The 17,634-nt window shown below is 29.1% G+C and overlaps 1 protein-coding gene across 1 annotated transcript in view; it reads right to left on the reverse strand.

Moving 5' to 3' along the window:
- The window catches only part of LOC105848540 (uncharacterized), a 55,792-nt gene that overhangs the window by 25,963 nt on the left and 12,195 nt on the right, over nt 1–17,634 (reverse strand). Inside the window, exon 2 of the mRNA XM_065815450.1 lies at nt 14,235–14,702. Within this exon, the coding sequence (XP_065671522.1) occupies nt 14,235–14,702 (468 nt within the window). The remainder of the gene's footprint in view (nt 1–14,234; nt 14,703–17,634) is intronic.

Here is a 17,634-nt window from a genome sequence, read left to right on the forward strand (position 1 = left end):
TAAAGTTAAGTATAAAAAGAGAGCACAAAATTACTCCATTTTCTTAAAAATTTGCATTTGAAATTTTAACTGAGTGTTGAAAAACTATTTAAAAAATACAACATTTTTATTTTTTCAATGTGCATAATGATAGAAACGGAAAAATTCCTTCGATTTCGCGACATTTTAATTGACAAATGATGTTAAGGTCAAAAAAATAAGTTTTCTCTAAAACTATCATGTTTAGGGATCCTTTTATATCTAGTTCAAGAAAAACTTTACATAAAAACATAATTAAAGAAAAAAAAAATTAAGTTTTTATTAAATCAACTTCTGCTTTTAAAGTTAATTATAAAAAAAAGTAAGATGCAATCCCACAGTGTTTCTAACTTTATTTTGGTTTTTACACTAACCAAATGCAATATAAAAAAATTTTCCTGCACTTAATTGCATGTTTTGTTTAATTTGCAATTAAATATCAACTTATTGTTGAAAAATAATAAAAAGTTCAATTTGATTCTTTCTGAAATAGGTTTTTTTTCTTTGTATCTACAACCTTTAAAAACCATTATAATACAAATACTTAATAGAGTAATTTATCAAAATAGTTTGCTTAGACTCGAAGATTCTAAAATATTTATGTAAATTATTTTTTACGCGCGCAGTAACACAAAACGCGTACATAAACAAGTAGGCGCACATTGTACTTTGATTGTAATGAATTAAAAATACAAAGTGAAACGGATCTTCTTTACAATAACCGTTCGAAAAGCTTTCCTCGTGCTCTATTAAAACTAGGACGGTCTTTCTTGATTTATGATACATTCATCAACAACCTTATAAATAACTCTGTACAAACGAGTCGCACAAGTAATTATGGCTCTTCTCAAGCATATCTGTCAATATGAAAAGCTCATAAGTTTACATACAGTCAAAGATAATGTCATAAACCAAGAGTGGTTAAGCACTCTTCTTCTTACGTGCTATACACAAGTCTCAAACACCAGAGACCTCTTTAGTAAAATTAGAGGGTATAATATAAAAGTAATATAACATAAAAAAAATAAATGTTTGGAATTTGCACTAAGAGAAGCAATAGGGAAAATTTTTTTAAGTAAATCTATAGTAAATTTTTTAAGTAAATCTGACAGAGACTCTTTTGATAGTTTTGTGAGAATCGTTATTGATATAGCTGCCTCAGAGTAGATTCCTCGCAATCCAAGTTGTTAAAAAAAAGGATTTTTTTACAAATAGAATATTCAATTTGTTTACATACAAGAGATGTGAGGATTCTCTCAAAAAGAGCATTTGATGAGGTTACGGCGGCGCTGCCTTCCACATTATCTTAGGTATTCCTATTTTTAAACATTTCAAAGTCATAATTATCACAGAGAGATTCTGTAATGCACTCAACTGGCCTATGAAGCAGTTATTAATGAGAAATTTTGTATATGTCTTCCGAATTATCTTTTATTCATTTTTGATGCTATTATATTATATGCCAACTTTTCCTTTGATTAAATGTATGGTTCTAGTACACGAGGTCCACTATTTAAGATATATTTAGTAAATATAAGAAATGAATCATAGAGAATATAACGCTTTTGCAAATGCCTGTGGCGAGAAAAACTTTTTTCTGCAATTCAGACACAATGTGACATGTTTGGATTTGTGTCATATTTTAGGAGGGGAAGATCAACCATAAAAATTTTTCTTTGCGTGTTGCGCTATATATTTCCACAAATACTATAAAATTTGAGAAAAAGTTACAGACAAATAAACTATTATAGTAAGTTATTTCAAAACTCATTCCTTAATCATTTAACTAATGTAGTAGTCTACCATGAAAGGCAAATCCTAGTAGTACCTTGAAAGCTAAATCCTATTGTTTTTATCAATAAAGATACTGTTTGGCTATAATAAAACCATATAAAACACTGGAATTTTTTATTTAGCTTGAGATATTTGGTTTTGAAATAATGTGTGAACTTTACGATGAAAACAAATATATATGTATATAATATTCATTATATTACAAATATATAATACGACTCAAGCTGCATCCATTGTGCCCGAGGAGCTATTATGATTAATGTATACTAAGAAATTCACTTTATTCGTTAGTGCCTTTTTTTATTTGATTGATCACTTTAGTGGCATTATTTAGGTTTGATGCGATAGTAAATACATTTTCCAGTATCACTAGAAATTATAGTTAACATCATTTAAAGAAGAGTATCTTCATTTTTGCCATTTATTACCACAAGAAACTGTAATACCATAATTGCTATCAAGTAATACCCGACTTGCTATCAGCATGATCTTGTTTATATATAAAATTTGCTGCTTTATATATAAAATTTTGAGCAACTTGCTTGTAAATCAATATGTTTCTTTGAATGTTATGAATTTTTGACAAGCATTTTAAAATTTATTTAAATGCTATAAAATTTAAGTAAATGTATATATATATATATATATATATATATATATATATATATATATATATATATATATATATATATATATATATATATATATATGTATATATTTGCAGCATGCCCTTTTAATATTTCTCTCATAACAATATTGGATTTTATCAGTGACGGGTCCACCAGGTTTTTGGTGATTGAGATTACTAACTTCCAGACATGGAGCAAACTCCTAACATTTGTATCTTTATGCTTATGTCAAATAATAAGGCTGTGCAAAAAACTGCAATGATTGGAGGCTGGAAACAAATAAGCCCTTTGACTTCATAATCCCACCCCCACCCCAAACGTGAGAGGCAACAAGTTGATGAAAATATTTTTGTATTATTCTCAATTATTCATCAATAAATTTAAAGTTTCATACTATAATCTCTCAACGTTCAAAAATTATGACCATATAAAGTAGGGTGCAGTAAAAACATTAAAAATTTTTTTTTTTTTGAAATTCATTTTGCCTGGGTGTGCAAAAGTTGTCTATTCATATCAGAAATACTCTGTAAAAATTTCAATGCTCTAGAAAAGTATCTTGAGGTGCTCCAAGGACTTTGAAATCCCCCAAAATCCCAAAAAAGTGACCAACGGAAAAAAATTAACAATTTTTTTTTTGATTGAAATTCATTTTTCCTGGGTTTGCAAAAGTTGTCTATTAATATCAGAAATACTCTGTAAAAATTGCAATGCTCTGGTAAATTATCTTGAGGTGCCACAAGGACTTTGAAATCCCCCCAAATCCCCAAAAAGTTAGAAACTACAATTATTATTAAATTTATATTTTCACAAAAAAATCAATGGCTAAAAATAAACTGATCTTGTTTTTCTATTTTTATTATAATAAACCTGTGTGATGGTTTTAACATCATATCAAAACCTAATGAAAATATATTTATGTAAATTGTAGAACTTTGCGGTACCATAAAAATTAAGAATAACAATTATTTTAAACAAAATTAAGTAATTCTGGTTCAAGTTTATTTTCTGTCAGTTATTCATTTCAAGAACGTCATTTTGAAAGGCTGAAATCAGATTTTGTGTTACAGCCTTTCATAGCTGATCGCGACTCTATTCTTGCACGAATAAAACCATCACGCTGAGGTTCACAGACTGCCATACTGGCTTCAGCGACTAGCTTCACGCCTCTTTTCACAGACAACCAATCGAGGGACAACACATTTTCTTCGACTGGTTGAAAACTGACAATTGGCAAGTCCAAGTTCTTCAATAATTTTTCGATTGGACCACTAAATGAATTTGGCCCATGCGTAGATCCATCCAGGTTAATCAGGAGATGTCTCAATGGTAACTCATTCATATATAATAAGCATACAAACCAGTGTAGAGATTTGTTGAAAAGAAGCTCGAGAAGTCGAATAACACCACCAATATTACCTGTGTTGACATTTGTGCCATCACATCCGATTGCCACCAATCAACTGGTATCAATGGCATTTGCATTCAAAAATGATATAATGCTAATCTTTATACTTTGTGAAGATCCCTGTGATGTTTTAACATGTCCCAGGTATTCAGAACCAGGCTCCTTTATTAACACAACGTGCTCCTCGGTCTCCAAAGCTAGATGATATCTGTTTCCTTTAATGATATGGCTTCGAGTTTTGTCCTTTCGACCATCAAATAATAACAATTCCAATAATTTGACAGCACCAGCTTGTAAAATTTTTCTCTTTTTCTGTCTTTCTCTACGAACTTTACTTGGATCAATAACATCAGATGAGTCATGCGCATTAATAATGCCATAATCAATCAAAACAGCCGATGCTAATGCTGCAGCTGAGCGATCCGATACTCCCCATCGATCACATTCACGAGCTAATGTTGGTAGTGGAATTTCTTGTGAGCTTGTATTATTAGTTGATGATGGTGACTTAGGCGAGTCTGTCATGAAATCAACATATTCATTACTATCTCTTTCGGTGATAGCTTCATCTAAATCACCTAACGTGACATCATTGCAATCATCCTCCAAGCTACAATCTGGATGTGATTTCAAAGTTTCAAAGATTCAAATTTATAAAATCTCAATTCATCTGCAAGTTTTCTTTTCAGTTTCTTTTCCTGCTGCTTTGTTGTTTTAATACTAACGTTGCCAATACCCATTTTCCTTTCTGTTATTTGATCTGCAAGGAATATTATTTCCTTTGGTGGAACTTTACGATTCTTTTCACAAGCATATGCCGAAAAGTCTTTAAATTTACATGAAGCAATATCAAAAATTCGATTTGAGTCAATTTTGAAGTTTTCAACTTTGTTCAGGTACTGTGACTCCTTGTCCTTGGACCTCTGTTTAAACGGTTTCAGAAGTGAGCAATATTTGTCATGGTAATCTCTTATTTTAGCTATTATTTGCTGACGGGATATTACTGGAATTGATGCTCTGTGCCATATTGTCTCAAGATCAACAGATATCTTCCTGGTTGTTTCATTAACTGTAGCTTCTTTGGCATGGCCATCAGACAATTCTTTTCTTACTGATATAAAATGTTTCATGATATCTGCATACGTTGGCATAACATTTATGCTCATCCGTGAAATAATTCTAAATACTGGGCATATGTTATCATTGCGAGTGAGTGGTTTCTTCATTCATACAGTTTCAATCTTTTCTGCCATGATCTAACCATACAAAGACAACACAGCAAAAATAAATGATAATCTTAATAATTATCTGCTAGATTCGGTGTTATTTGATTGACGTCTTTTGTATTTTACATAATTATACATGCACATTCACTCGCCAGATGGCAGCATTATAGCAGCTAATTATATAGCACTAAATAATAATATTATTATATCACCCAGACACACACAAATTTAAAAAAAAAGTCTTAGTCTATCTCGGTAGTCCGTGCTCCGTACTCCGTAGTCGGTAGGTCACATTTTCGGGATTTTGGGGAATTTCAAAGACCTTGGGGCACCTTAAGATAATTTCATAGAGCATTGCAATTTTTACAGAGTATTTCTGATATGAATAGACAACTTTTGCACACCCAGGCAAAATGAATTTCAAACAAAAATAAATTTTCTAAATTTTTTTCCGTAGGTCACTTTTTGGGGATTTTGGGGGATTTCAAAGTCCTTGGGGCACCTCAAGATTATTTCCTAGAGCATTGCAATTTTTACAGAGTATTTCTGACACAAATAGACAACTTTTGCACACCCAGGCAAAATGAATTTAAAAAAAAAAAATTTCACTGCACCCTAATATAAAGTTCAAACCCCCCTCAACTTGAGGGTATTACAAATTTTATATGGTCATAATTTTTGAACGCTGAGAGATAATACTATGAGACTTGATATTTATCAATGAATATAAGTCTAATTGAAAATAACACACACATTTTTTTACCAACTTGTTCTCCTCACGTTTAGGGTGAGGGTGGGGTTATGAAGTCAAAGGACTTTTTTGTTCCCAGCCTCCAACCATTGCAACTTTTTGCGCAACCTCATTATTTGACATAAGTATGAACATACAAATGTTTTGAGTTTGCTCCAAGTCTGAAAGTATATCAATCACCAAAAAACCCTGAATCCGTAACTGGATCTATAACCTCCATTGATATTAACCACCAGATCCATCATGGTTTTTTTTACAAGAGACTGCAGACAGAGAATGTACACGAAAACTTTGAAAAAAAAAAGAGTCTTTTTTTGAAGCAAGTTCAATACTCTTAATTCTAATTGAGGGCATATAGCAATATCTATAATGATATTTTATAAAACTAAGCTATATAATATGATTTGTGTTGCCGTGGCGCAGTCGTTAAAGTTTAGACTCGGAACCGAAAGGTCCGAGGTTTAACGCCGGCTGTAGCCCAATATACGACAATGGTGAGGTAGGAGGCGTTAATTTCCAAGTTAAACTTTTTTCCACGGTGCTCTGTGATAAGACCACAAAAAAAATCTTACATTGTGGAAACTTTGATTCGTTATGATATAATGAAGTTAGTTTTTGTTAGTTTAGTTTTGTTGTTTCTTAATTTAATAAAGTTTCTTTAATGAAGTTCAAACACTTAAAGTACTTGTTGAAGTTATTCTATTGAAAAAACTATTGAAATGAGAGACAGTGTTAGATTCAGAAGCTATCAAAAAAGATCTCAAACTTTCTCGATGAAAACGTCGTTTTTGGAAAATAGGTAAATTTAATTCGCCGAAAGTATTTGTTTATATTATTAACCCAATAAATGTAAAGAACTTTTTCAGTAACTCATATATTAAACAAAAATGGGCATTTTCCTGTGACCATAATAATATAATTCAATCCATTCTTAATCATCCAAACCACTTCTGTTTCTGTTTTTAAGCTTCTTTCTAACTAATATATTTAAGCAGCTTTTTGCCCGAGCAACATTCCTGTCACAATTTTATAAATGTGTTTGCCAGAACTTTCTTCATTTCTCTCTAAACTATGTAAATAGTACTTAAATAAATCTAGCCTTCCTGCTTTCTGCAAAATGGTTTCAGCTGTTAAAAAACTCTGAAGATCACTTTGACCCTTCAAAAAGTTGTCTATTTTTTCTTATTATTTTAACTAGTTTTAATAAAAATAATATACAAAAGTAGAAACTGCTATTTTTTAAAAACCTTTTTTATAATATTTTTGTAACTTAATATTTTAAAATATTTAATATTTAGATATATTATTCCAAAATATAAAGTTGATATGCTTTTTATATTAATATATAAATAAAACAATATTTTAACCTATAAAATTCAGATATTATTTTAAAATAGTTAATATGGTTTATTATTAAAATAGTTAATTTGCTTTATTTAAAGGGTTTTCCCCTTCGAAAATATTATGCAGCAATTGGTTGCATAGTATTTTTTCCCATTTTGCTTTTAAATTAACGCCTTTTGAAGTCTGACTTTATAAAGTCAGACTTCAAAGTCAAACTTCAATTAAGTAAGCTTTACCCACTCTTAAACTCATTTCGCTATTTTAATATCAAATGGATAGGAAAAGAAAACCTTTGGTGAAAAAATTTCCCTAAACTAAAGTGATCTTTTTTCGTTTTAAATCTCATTTTAGATCAAATGCTAAAACGTTTAATTTATTCTTAAAGCTATATATTAAATATACGGAAATTTAAATTTCTTTTTTATAAATTCAACAAAAATAAAATCAATTCTAATCAAGGCATTTGTTAATTCAATTACAATTTATAAATTTATTTATAGTCGTTTTAAAAAACGCAAAAAAAAAAATAAAAAAAATATAATATAAAAAATATAAAAAAACTGAATCAGTATTAATCACTTTTAGATTATTTTTGCTTAGTTCTTCCTTTAGCTAAATGACTAACTTTTTTTTTGTTAATTTTTCTGAAACTTAAAGCCACAAAAATATGAAGTAATTTTTCTTCGCAGATATAAAAAAAACTGGATTTTTAAATTTTCTGCTGAGAATTTGCCTTGTCTTATCTCAACCGACTTTTTATCTCATTCCGTTCTTTCTCACTTAAGTCATTGCAAGCGCGACTTGCTCTTTGGCGAATACTTTTTTTTTTTTTTTTTAATGCAAATATTTTCAAAACATGTTTTAAGTTAAAATTGATTTAATAATAGTTAATTTATAATTTAATAATTAGCTACTAAAGATTACAAATAGTGTCTTTCACTCAACCGCATAATTTACCATTTCAACTTTTAAACTTATAACCTAGTAAAAGAAATAGCCTGAAAAGAAGAACTTTTACCTCACCTTAATTTTAAAAAAACATTTTTGACCGGAATGAAAAAGTTTCCAAGTTACACAAAGTATTTGTCGGAGATTTTTATGCCAAATTAAAAAAAAACAACAACCTATTCGGCAGTTATCAAAAAAATTTAATTCAAATTTCATAAATTATCAAAAAAAATTCAATTTCAAAAATTACCAAAAAAAAATTTTTTTATTAAAACATTTGTAATTGATATTATTTCATAAATCTTTATTATACATTTGTGTAATAAAGATTCAGAGTTCACAGAGTCTTTATTTCACAATTGGAAATATTTGCAAAAATATTTTTCCAACAATTAATAAAGAGAAAAGAACAAAAGTTGTCATATTTTTTCAATATATCCTTTATTTCGTTCTACCCTGTCCGACTCTATTTTTAGGTTTTTTCTATTTTTTAAAAAATCAATGCATAATTTTTTATGCTATTAAAATTATTTAATTTTTTAGCATTTTAAAATAATAACGCATATAACACGCTAGCTTTAACGATATGTTGCTCTTCATCTTTTTTTTTATATATTTTGAACTAAATTTTAAAGGAATTGCAAAAACTTTACTAAATATATTTTTAATGGTTTATTAAAACAAGCTTGCTTATTTTAAAAGAAGTTAAGTAAGTTATGCAAAGCGAAACCAAAATTGAATCGATGTATACAAAAACGTTCTAAGTCATAAAAACTATTTTTAAGTCAGACAACTTTAACTATGTATAACACATATATATATCACAAGTTTTGATATATATTTTAACAAATCTAATATTTAAAGATGTCAAAAAGCACCCAGATTTTTTTTTTTGAATTTATTAAAGTAATAATTTTGGATTTTATAAGTTTTTTCTCGTTCCCCGAAAAAATAGTTTTTATGACTTAAAACGTTTTTGTATACATCGATTCAATTATTGGCGACTTTTGATTAACGTAACCTTACGTACGCGTTTGGCACGCACAGTAAACGTTTGAGTGTAGTTTATAGTAGTGTATATAGAAATTCAACCAAATAAAGTTCTCTTAAATAAAATTATATAATGAATAAATTTATTTAATATAACTAAGAAACTAAATGAATTAAATTCCCGTGAACGTAAAATATTTTTGAAATTATTTTAGTTCCCATTAGAGTAGAAAAAGAGTGTATCTATTTTTCAATTTGAAAAGTAATTCTTTACCTTGTAACGTCATTTCCCCCCTAATTATTATAAAAATGCTTCGCGGATTATTTTAAATGAAAATATGTTCGTTTAGCATGTCTTTTCCGAGACATGCTTCTTCTGCATGTCTCGGAAAAGACATGCAGAAGAAGCATGAACTTTGTGGTTAGCTCTGGTTTCAATTTTTGTATTTTTATTTTTTTTATTTTGTATATTATTTATTTTCTTGTTTAACAAAAATAATCAACGTACATATATACAAGAAAGAAAAAATGTCCGTAAAAACGAAGAAGACAGTAAAATTTTGTCAACAACCACCGTTTTTGTATATACAATAAAATATATAATTTTTCTTATTACAATGATCTTCATAAAATAAAGAATTAAACAGACGTGGGCTTAAAGAAGATAATGATGACAATACGTCATCACAATCTTTGTTAGTCAGTATACTTTCAATAGAATATAGATATTGTATTAATAACCCTAATGGGCATAAAAAGCGTTCTGTTAAATGCACCGATCTTCACTATATAATCTTCTTTTCAGTTTCATTTTCTATTAACTCAGATCTTTGCATTTGGAAAACAGATTTTGAGGACCTTTAATCCAAAGCTCATGATACTTCACATCAAACCACATACGAGTATAAACATTCACAACATATCCAGTCAAAACGTTTAAAACTGTTGATGGTTTTGTTTTACTAGCATACTACCTACAAATACGGCATGTATTGTAAGCCACCTACTGTGATTACATGGCGCAATGTTTAGACCTCCAAATCTTTATCGAATTGCCCGGAAATGAGCGCTGATCTAATCCTTCACATTTATGGTTTGTCAACAACTTCAAACTTAATTGGACATTATTACAGGGTAAGAATGGCCAAAGCATTTGTATTTGATGCATTAAATAAAAATATTAGACATAAAATTATATCCTGCATGATTGTTCCATTAAAACCTTGAAATTCCTGCTCAATATAATAATATTTTGGATTATTTTCCTGTTGCTCAAAGTCAGAAATTTCAAATCAATTAAGGAGGCCAATGATATGAACCAATTTTGATGAAATTCTGAATATAGTTATGTGTAATCCATTGTAGCAAAATAACATTTTTGGAGTGGAGATCTTCAAATGTAAATTTTTCATGAACTTTTTTATGAAAATGTTAAAGAATAAGAAATGTAGTATAAAACAAAAAAAGGTGAAAAGAAAAAAAAAAAAAGGTGAAAACTGTTATTTTGCAATTTACGCAAAATACATTGACCTTAATGTGGATGCCAACGAAATATCAAATAATATTTATATAGTGAGATTGAAGAAACATCAAATAATATAAATATCAAATAATATTTAAATAAAAATATCAAATAATATTCCTGCTGATTGCTATAATGAGATTGAATAAAAATTGCAAATCTCTCCATTTGGCATGATTCAAAATGCGAGTGATAGTGATAATGTTCTTTGCGAATTTCGTACTAAAAAATCTATTTCCAACTATAAAGGCATAGTAAAGAAAGAAACAAAGAATTACGAAGAAATGAACAAAGATTTTGATCTAGAAATCAGCCTCTAACGATATCAGAAAAAAGAAATTTCAAAATTTGTCATACCTAGAATTAATGATATCTGTAGTGTAAGTATTAATGATTTAAGGAGTCCTGCCTCAACCGCTGTTGGAACAACATTGAGAACAAAAGCTGAATCCGTTTTCTATATATTAAATTTGCATTTTAAATGTGAAAAAATTTTTTTAACAAAAAAAGTGTAAATCATTGATACTAAATATGCAATTTCGATGGAAAAAAGGTTGATTACCTTTATTTTATTGATTGTTACAATATAAAAGTTTGACACTCTTAACTCAGGCACAAACAATAATACAAGTACGTATATTCAAGCTCATCAGTGATCAGGTGTTTTTTCGCATATGAAAAAGAACCAACGAGTTTTTAAAAATAGAGAATCCTGACTAATAGCACTGCTAAGATAAACTTTTTTCAATCAGATTAAAAATGAAGCTATTGAAACAATTATTTGAATATATAATTGTTTTGAAATTATTTATTGAAAATATTTTTATGAAATAAAAACTCATACATCACTTCGTCAGTTTGATGTTTTCAAATTATATTAATATATAATGTATTAGAGATGACTTTAAAAGAGTTTTTGCTATTATTATTATTGTTGCTATTAGTATCGTTTTTTTTACTTTTTATCTTAAACAGTTTTTAAGGTTGTATATCATTTAAAACCAAAAAATATTTTTTTCAATCAAGGATCATTAATAAATTAGGGAAGGCTAAATTAGGTTGATAAGTAAAACAAATATGATCACAATTTTTTCCTCGCAGAGTATAAAGTTAAATAAAAAATTAACCTCGAAAATCACGGCGCAAAAGAGCAAGTATTCCTCTACTTCTATTTACTAGATAAATTTAGCTTTGCGTAATTTATGGACGTTCCCTTATCAGGCATCGCCGCAGTTTTTTGTATTTAAGAAAAATAACTTTCAGTCATGGAGCAAAAATAAAAACTTGGTTATAATTGTATACCAAGTGAGAATGCTTTTCAAAAAATTGCTGTTATTTGTGCCTGGAAACAACAAGAACCTTAAAATTATGCCCCGTTCCCCCATTTTTAAACGTGAGGACAATAATTTACTGAGTTTTATACTGTTACTATTCAAACTAAACTTATATTTATTAATAGACTTTAAACTTAATTAAATAAATTTTTAGTGTTTGAAATTTTTGACCATGTAAAGTTTGCAAACCTTACAAAATGAGGGGGTTATAATAAAGATAATACAATGAATGTCAATGATTATAAACATAATAATTCAAGCTGCCTAGCGTCTTCAATTGTTCCAATTCTGGTTTCTAGGAATTTTTCGGAATGTGTAGCCTTGTTAATTATATCATTGGTCCAACTTCGGTATTCGAGAATGACGGCATTGCTAGAGGCGGTGGGTTTATTGATGGAGACGTTAGTAAAAGTGAGAAAAGTGGCGGTAATAATGCTACTGCAGATGATAGAGAAAACGACAATTATGCAAATAATGCTTAAGTTGATTGGGATGGTGTGAGTTTGTTGCTTCACTTTAAGGCATACTTTTTAAGTTATTTTGGCAGATTGATGGTACACAAAGCTTTTCCTTCGCTGGTATTGTAAATATGAACTCAGTTTGTGTGACTTAAGTGGATTCTGAAATTTTTGGAAAAAAATTTTCTATTTCTCATAGTTTTTTTAAACTGTCTCTTAAACTTTAATAACATACTAACCATTTTTATTAATTTACAACTTTTCTAGTCCGATTGTAAAATTTTATCAACTTTTTTTGCTTAACATTTTTGTTTGCTTTACTTACATTCAAGACTATGTATTTTATTTTGCGCTAAAAGTATTTTATTTTGCGCTAAAAGTATTTTATTTTGCGGTAAAAGTATTTTAATTTGCGGTAAATGTAGTTTAAGTTGCGGTATATGTAAATAAAATGTTATTAATATAGTTTTCTTAACCAATAACCTTGAAATTTTTAGAAACTATTTCTTTTGCTGTCGCGAAAGCCACCATCCATTTTTAAAATATTCTTAAAATACAATAAAAAGGTATTGTCTGAATCAGGTGAAAAACACTTTCTTTTGTCCTTTAAAGTGATTTCTAATCGAAAAAAACCTGTTTGAATTTTAAACTTTTTACAAACACCTAATTTAGAGAAAATCTTTTCTATCAGATTAATAGAATGTAATTCCGTTTATAAATACTTATCTGCTCTCAATGCCAACAAATCAACAGGAGATGACTATATTAGCCGATTAAAGAACATACCAATACGGCTGCTGCACAACTGACCATTATTTGTTTGGAAATTGTTAGATCAAAGCGTGATCCCAAATACTTAGCTTTCGGGAAGCGTAACTTCACTGTTCGAAAAATTCTTCAGACTCAATCCAGCTAATTACGGCTAATCTTTATTACCTCTGTGCCATGCAAAATAATGAAAAAAATTGCAAAAGCCAAGAAAATACAGCAACTTGTAGCTAAAAAACATTTTGATGATTGTCAACACAGCTTTATCAATAAAAAACTATGCGTCACAAATCTGCTTGAGATTATGGACTTTTTAACCTACAGCATTTCTCATAAGCTTTCTATAAAAATGTTATTACTTTACTATGCCAAAGCTTTTGACAAAGTTCCTCATAGAAAAATTTTTTTCTATGAGGAAAAAAAACTTTGAATCCTACGAAATTGAAGGTAAAGTTCTTAGCTAGATCAAAGCTTTTCTTTCAAATAGATCACAATGTTTTCTTCCTGGTAATACCTTATCCAACTGAGAACAAGTTACCATTGGCGTTCCGCAAGGTTGAGTGCTAGGTCTTACGTTGGTTATAATCTTCATCAATATCTTACCCAAACACGTCAATAGTGAAAGATACACAGATGACACTGAAGTTCTAAGTGTCATCAAAACCTTTGCTAAGGTCAAAAATGTCCTTGGAATCTTAAAACACACCTTCAATAGCAGAGACACAAAAAAATGGTAAAACTTTACACTACCTATATGCGCTCACATCTCAAGTTTGCAGTTACCATCTGATGCCCATGCCTTGAAAAAGACATAAATGCTACAGAACGCATTCAACATTGGGCTACAAAAGTACCGCATAAGTAGCACATGACTCTCCTTAAGATCCACCAAACTACGATCAAAACAAGCGCTTTTATCGTGAAACAACAAGTGCCTTGCTTGTTTCAATTTTTTTAACAACCGCGTTACTCAACCAAATAGTTTGTAAAATTTAATGTGAATTAAAAAAAAATATTATAAAAATATAGAAAGAAAATATTTCTTACTAAGTATATATAAATTTCTTATGTATCCTGGTGTTGCACTCCACGATGGATCGCTGACATAAACAAGAACGTTTTCAAAAAGGCTAATTTTAGAGTTTTGCACTGAATGAACAGTCTCATCATTAATTTCAATAGAAAAAAAGTAGTTACCATAACTCAAAAACTGTTTTATCATTACCTTTGTCCATTCCATTAATGGTAACGGTTTTGTATAAAAACAATAATGACTGTTTCCGTTTACTGATGAGCAAATTTCTGCAATATTACTGCTAGGTGTAAAAAATACACTCGGAATTCTGGATCCATCATCATACTCATTTCCATTTGTGATAAGAATTACATTTGACCATTCGTTTAAAGTTGAAGTTAAATAAATTTCAAAAGATACTTCATATTGGAAATAAATTGTTGCCTTGCCAAGGTACGTGTTTTTGATGATCTCTCTTTGCACTTTATCTATTAGCGTTTCTAAAAGTAATTCAAAAATCAAATGTAATTGCAATAATTGCGAAACACTTGAAAAAATCAAGAGATCTATAATTTTGATTAAAAGAAAATCTTTTTAATAAGCAATGATAGTCCTGTTAGAAAAAAAGAAAATTTAACACAACTGACTCGGGCAGTGATTCCGACTAAATCTTTTTATACTAACTTATTATCATGACGTTACTTGCTGTAAACAGTTTTTTTTTTATTATAACTTCTTTTCCAATTATTTTTTTAAGTTAGAAAATTTTAATTTTCTAATTTTCAATAAAATGAAAATTTTACTTTTTATCTTTTTAAATTATATTTAAAAGTGTTTACAAGGTTAATCTATGCATAATTATTTAGCTTTAACAGTGAAAAATAATCCATATTATAATTTATTTAAATCAGACGGAAATTTAGAAGTTTTTCTTAAAACAGTTTTTACATTTTGTATTTGATTTGTTTTAAAAATAATCTTATTTAAACAATTATTAAAATGTTACACCTAGCAGGTGATTCTTCTAGCTAAATAGTTGTCTTTATTGAGACGGTTGGTTACTAGTTAGTTGCTAGCGATCGTCGAGGCAAAACTGCTATCTTTATTGTTATGAGTGGTCATTAGCTAGTTGCAAGTTTATACAGTCAGTTAGTTACTAGCTTATATAGCTGACTCTTTGTTAGCTTATTTGGCTAGCAATCCTTGCAAGCTTAATCTTCACAAATGTTGCTAGCTAGTCGCTAGCCGATTTCCCACTGGGTTCTTTAGGTAAGCCTTTCTATTGTTTTTAAAGTTTGTTTCTGTAAAGTTTTTACTTAGAAATATAGATCTTAAAGCTAGACCATTTAATAACACTTAAAAAAGTTTGCGCTCTTCAAAGTAATTACATTGATGACAGATTTTAAAGATTTACAAGATAAAAAAATTTTAAAGGATAATCCTGATTGTCAGTATTTGTCAATCAATTCCAACCTTTTAATGCAAAAACCTTTTGCATTAAAACGTTGTTACATTCCTATTGATTTCAAGAAATCAATAACAATCAACAAAAGTAATAATTAAATGCTCGACTTTGTGTTTACTAAAAAAAACTGTGCTTCTCTTATGGCCAACTAAAAGTGTTGCCCACTTAAGATCACAAGTAATAGTTGGTTTCTAACGGGTGATGCGAAAGTTATCGGACAAAATAAAAACGTCAATAACTTATTTATAAATAAAAAAACAAACTGCTATTATATTTTTTTTAAATAAAGCATTTATCTTTTAATAAAAATATATTATTTTTTATATGAAAAAACACCACCATCTGCAAATGATCTCAATTTTGCTCTGACGCCTTTCATATGCGACTGTAAAAAGTTTAAATCAATTTCTTGTAGTTTTAGTTTAATGCGATCAATCAAAACTTGCTTTGTTGAAGCTTTCCAATCTCCCTCGTAAACCTTCTGTGCCAAATGTCCCCAAAATTTTCAATAGGTCGTGCTTGTGGCACATTTGGGGGATTAGATTCTTTATCAACGTAATAGACATATTGGTCCATCCAATTTAGAGAATCTTTAGAATAATGAGAACTTGCTAAATCTGGCCAAAATAAATAGTTAAAGTCTCCATGATACTTGTGAATAAATGGAAAAAGTCGTTTTTCTAAACATTTATTAATATAAATTGATGAATTGATCGCTACAGCCTTGGAAGTGTGAAACAATGGCTCGGACATACCACGGTCAGATATGGCTATCCACATTAATAATTTTTTTGGAAATTACTCTTTTCCTATAAAACGAACACTTTCTGGGCATGTCTTTTGTTGTTTGTGTAGTATTCAGAATTTCCAGGCATGTTGTCCCCTGCAAAACAAAAGTATTTTTCGTCATCGATGACTAGAAGCGATTTTGTGTTATGGAGTTGGTTAACTAGTTTCCTGCTTCTTTTCTTTGTCTTTATTTGTTGTTCTATAGTGTATTTTGGAGTCTTTTCACGTTTTCTATATTTAATATTCATTTTTTTAAACTGACGATCAATTGTCGATTGATTTACATCCAATTTAATACCTATTTTTCTCTGACTGACCCCTTTTCGATTGTTGACAAGTCTCGTTAATTCGGCTTTCTTTTCTCTAGTCCAGGATGTCGAACGACCAGGGTGCTTTCTATCAGAAAACGATTGAACAGTTTCAAGTCCTTTTAGGTTATCATATATTGTACTTCGAGCAAATTTTTTTCTTTTTTAAAATGGTTTACGATTTTTTTTTTTATATATTAGGTTTATTTACAAAAAACATTTTTAGTCGCTTCCGAAAAGATTCTCGTTCAGCTGCATTTAACCTCATTTTAAATAATTGTGTTTCAAATAATAAAGTTTATATTTTATAAAACGTTTATGCCTACGCATAAAACCACAAAAACTAATTATTATGCTCAAATAATGAAATTAGGATTTGTCCGATAACTTCCGCATCTCCCGTTATTCCAAATTTAAGTAAGATTCAATACAAAACATGGTAAGTGAAAAGTCTTGCGCATACTTTTTATGTATTACTAAAAGTTTTAAAAATTTTGAAAGGCCTGTTTATAATAAGTTATATTTTGAACAGGCCTTTAGTTGTTTATTATTGACTGTTTATAAACAGTTAATAATAACCAACTAAAGGCCTGTTTAAAACAGTTCATAATAGTTCCTAACATGTTTTATTGTTTGATTTATCAAAAGCAAAGTCTAACATAAGTTTTACGCAACAAATTATTAATATTCGTCCCCAATTTTCTTTTTTATCCTAAAGTGGAAATATGAATTAGCTAATATTTAGGGAATATATTGAACTCAGCACGATGGATGTAGCGATAGTTTCAAATAATGGTACCATTACAAAATGTGTTATTACAATTTTGTGCCTCGCACTTTTATATATAGGAAAAGTATAATTGCATTTTT

This window comes from Hydra vulgaris, chromosome 13, assembly GCF_038396675.1.
Source record: "Hydra vulgaris chromosome 13, alternate assembly HydraT2T_AEP".
NCBI lineage: Eukaryota > Metazoa > Cnidaria > Hydrozoa > Anthoathecata > Hydridae > Hydra > Hydra vulgaris.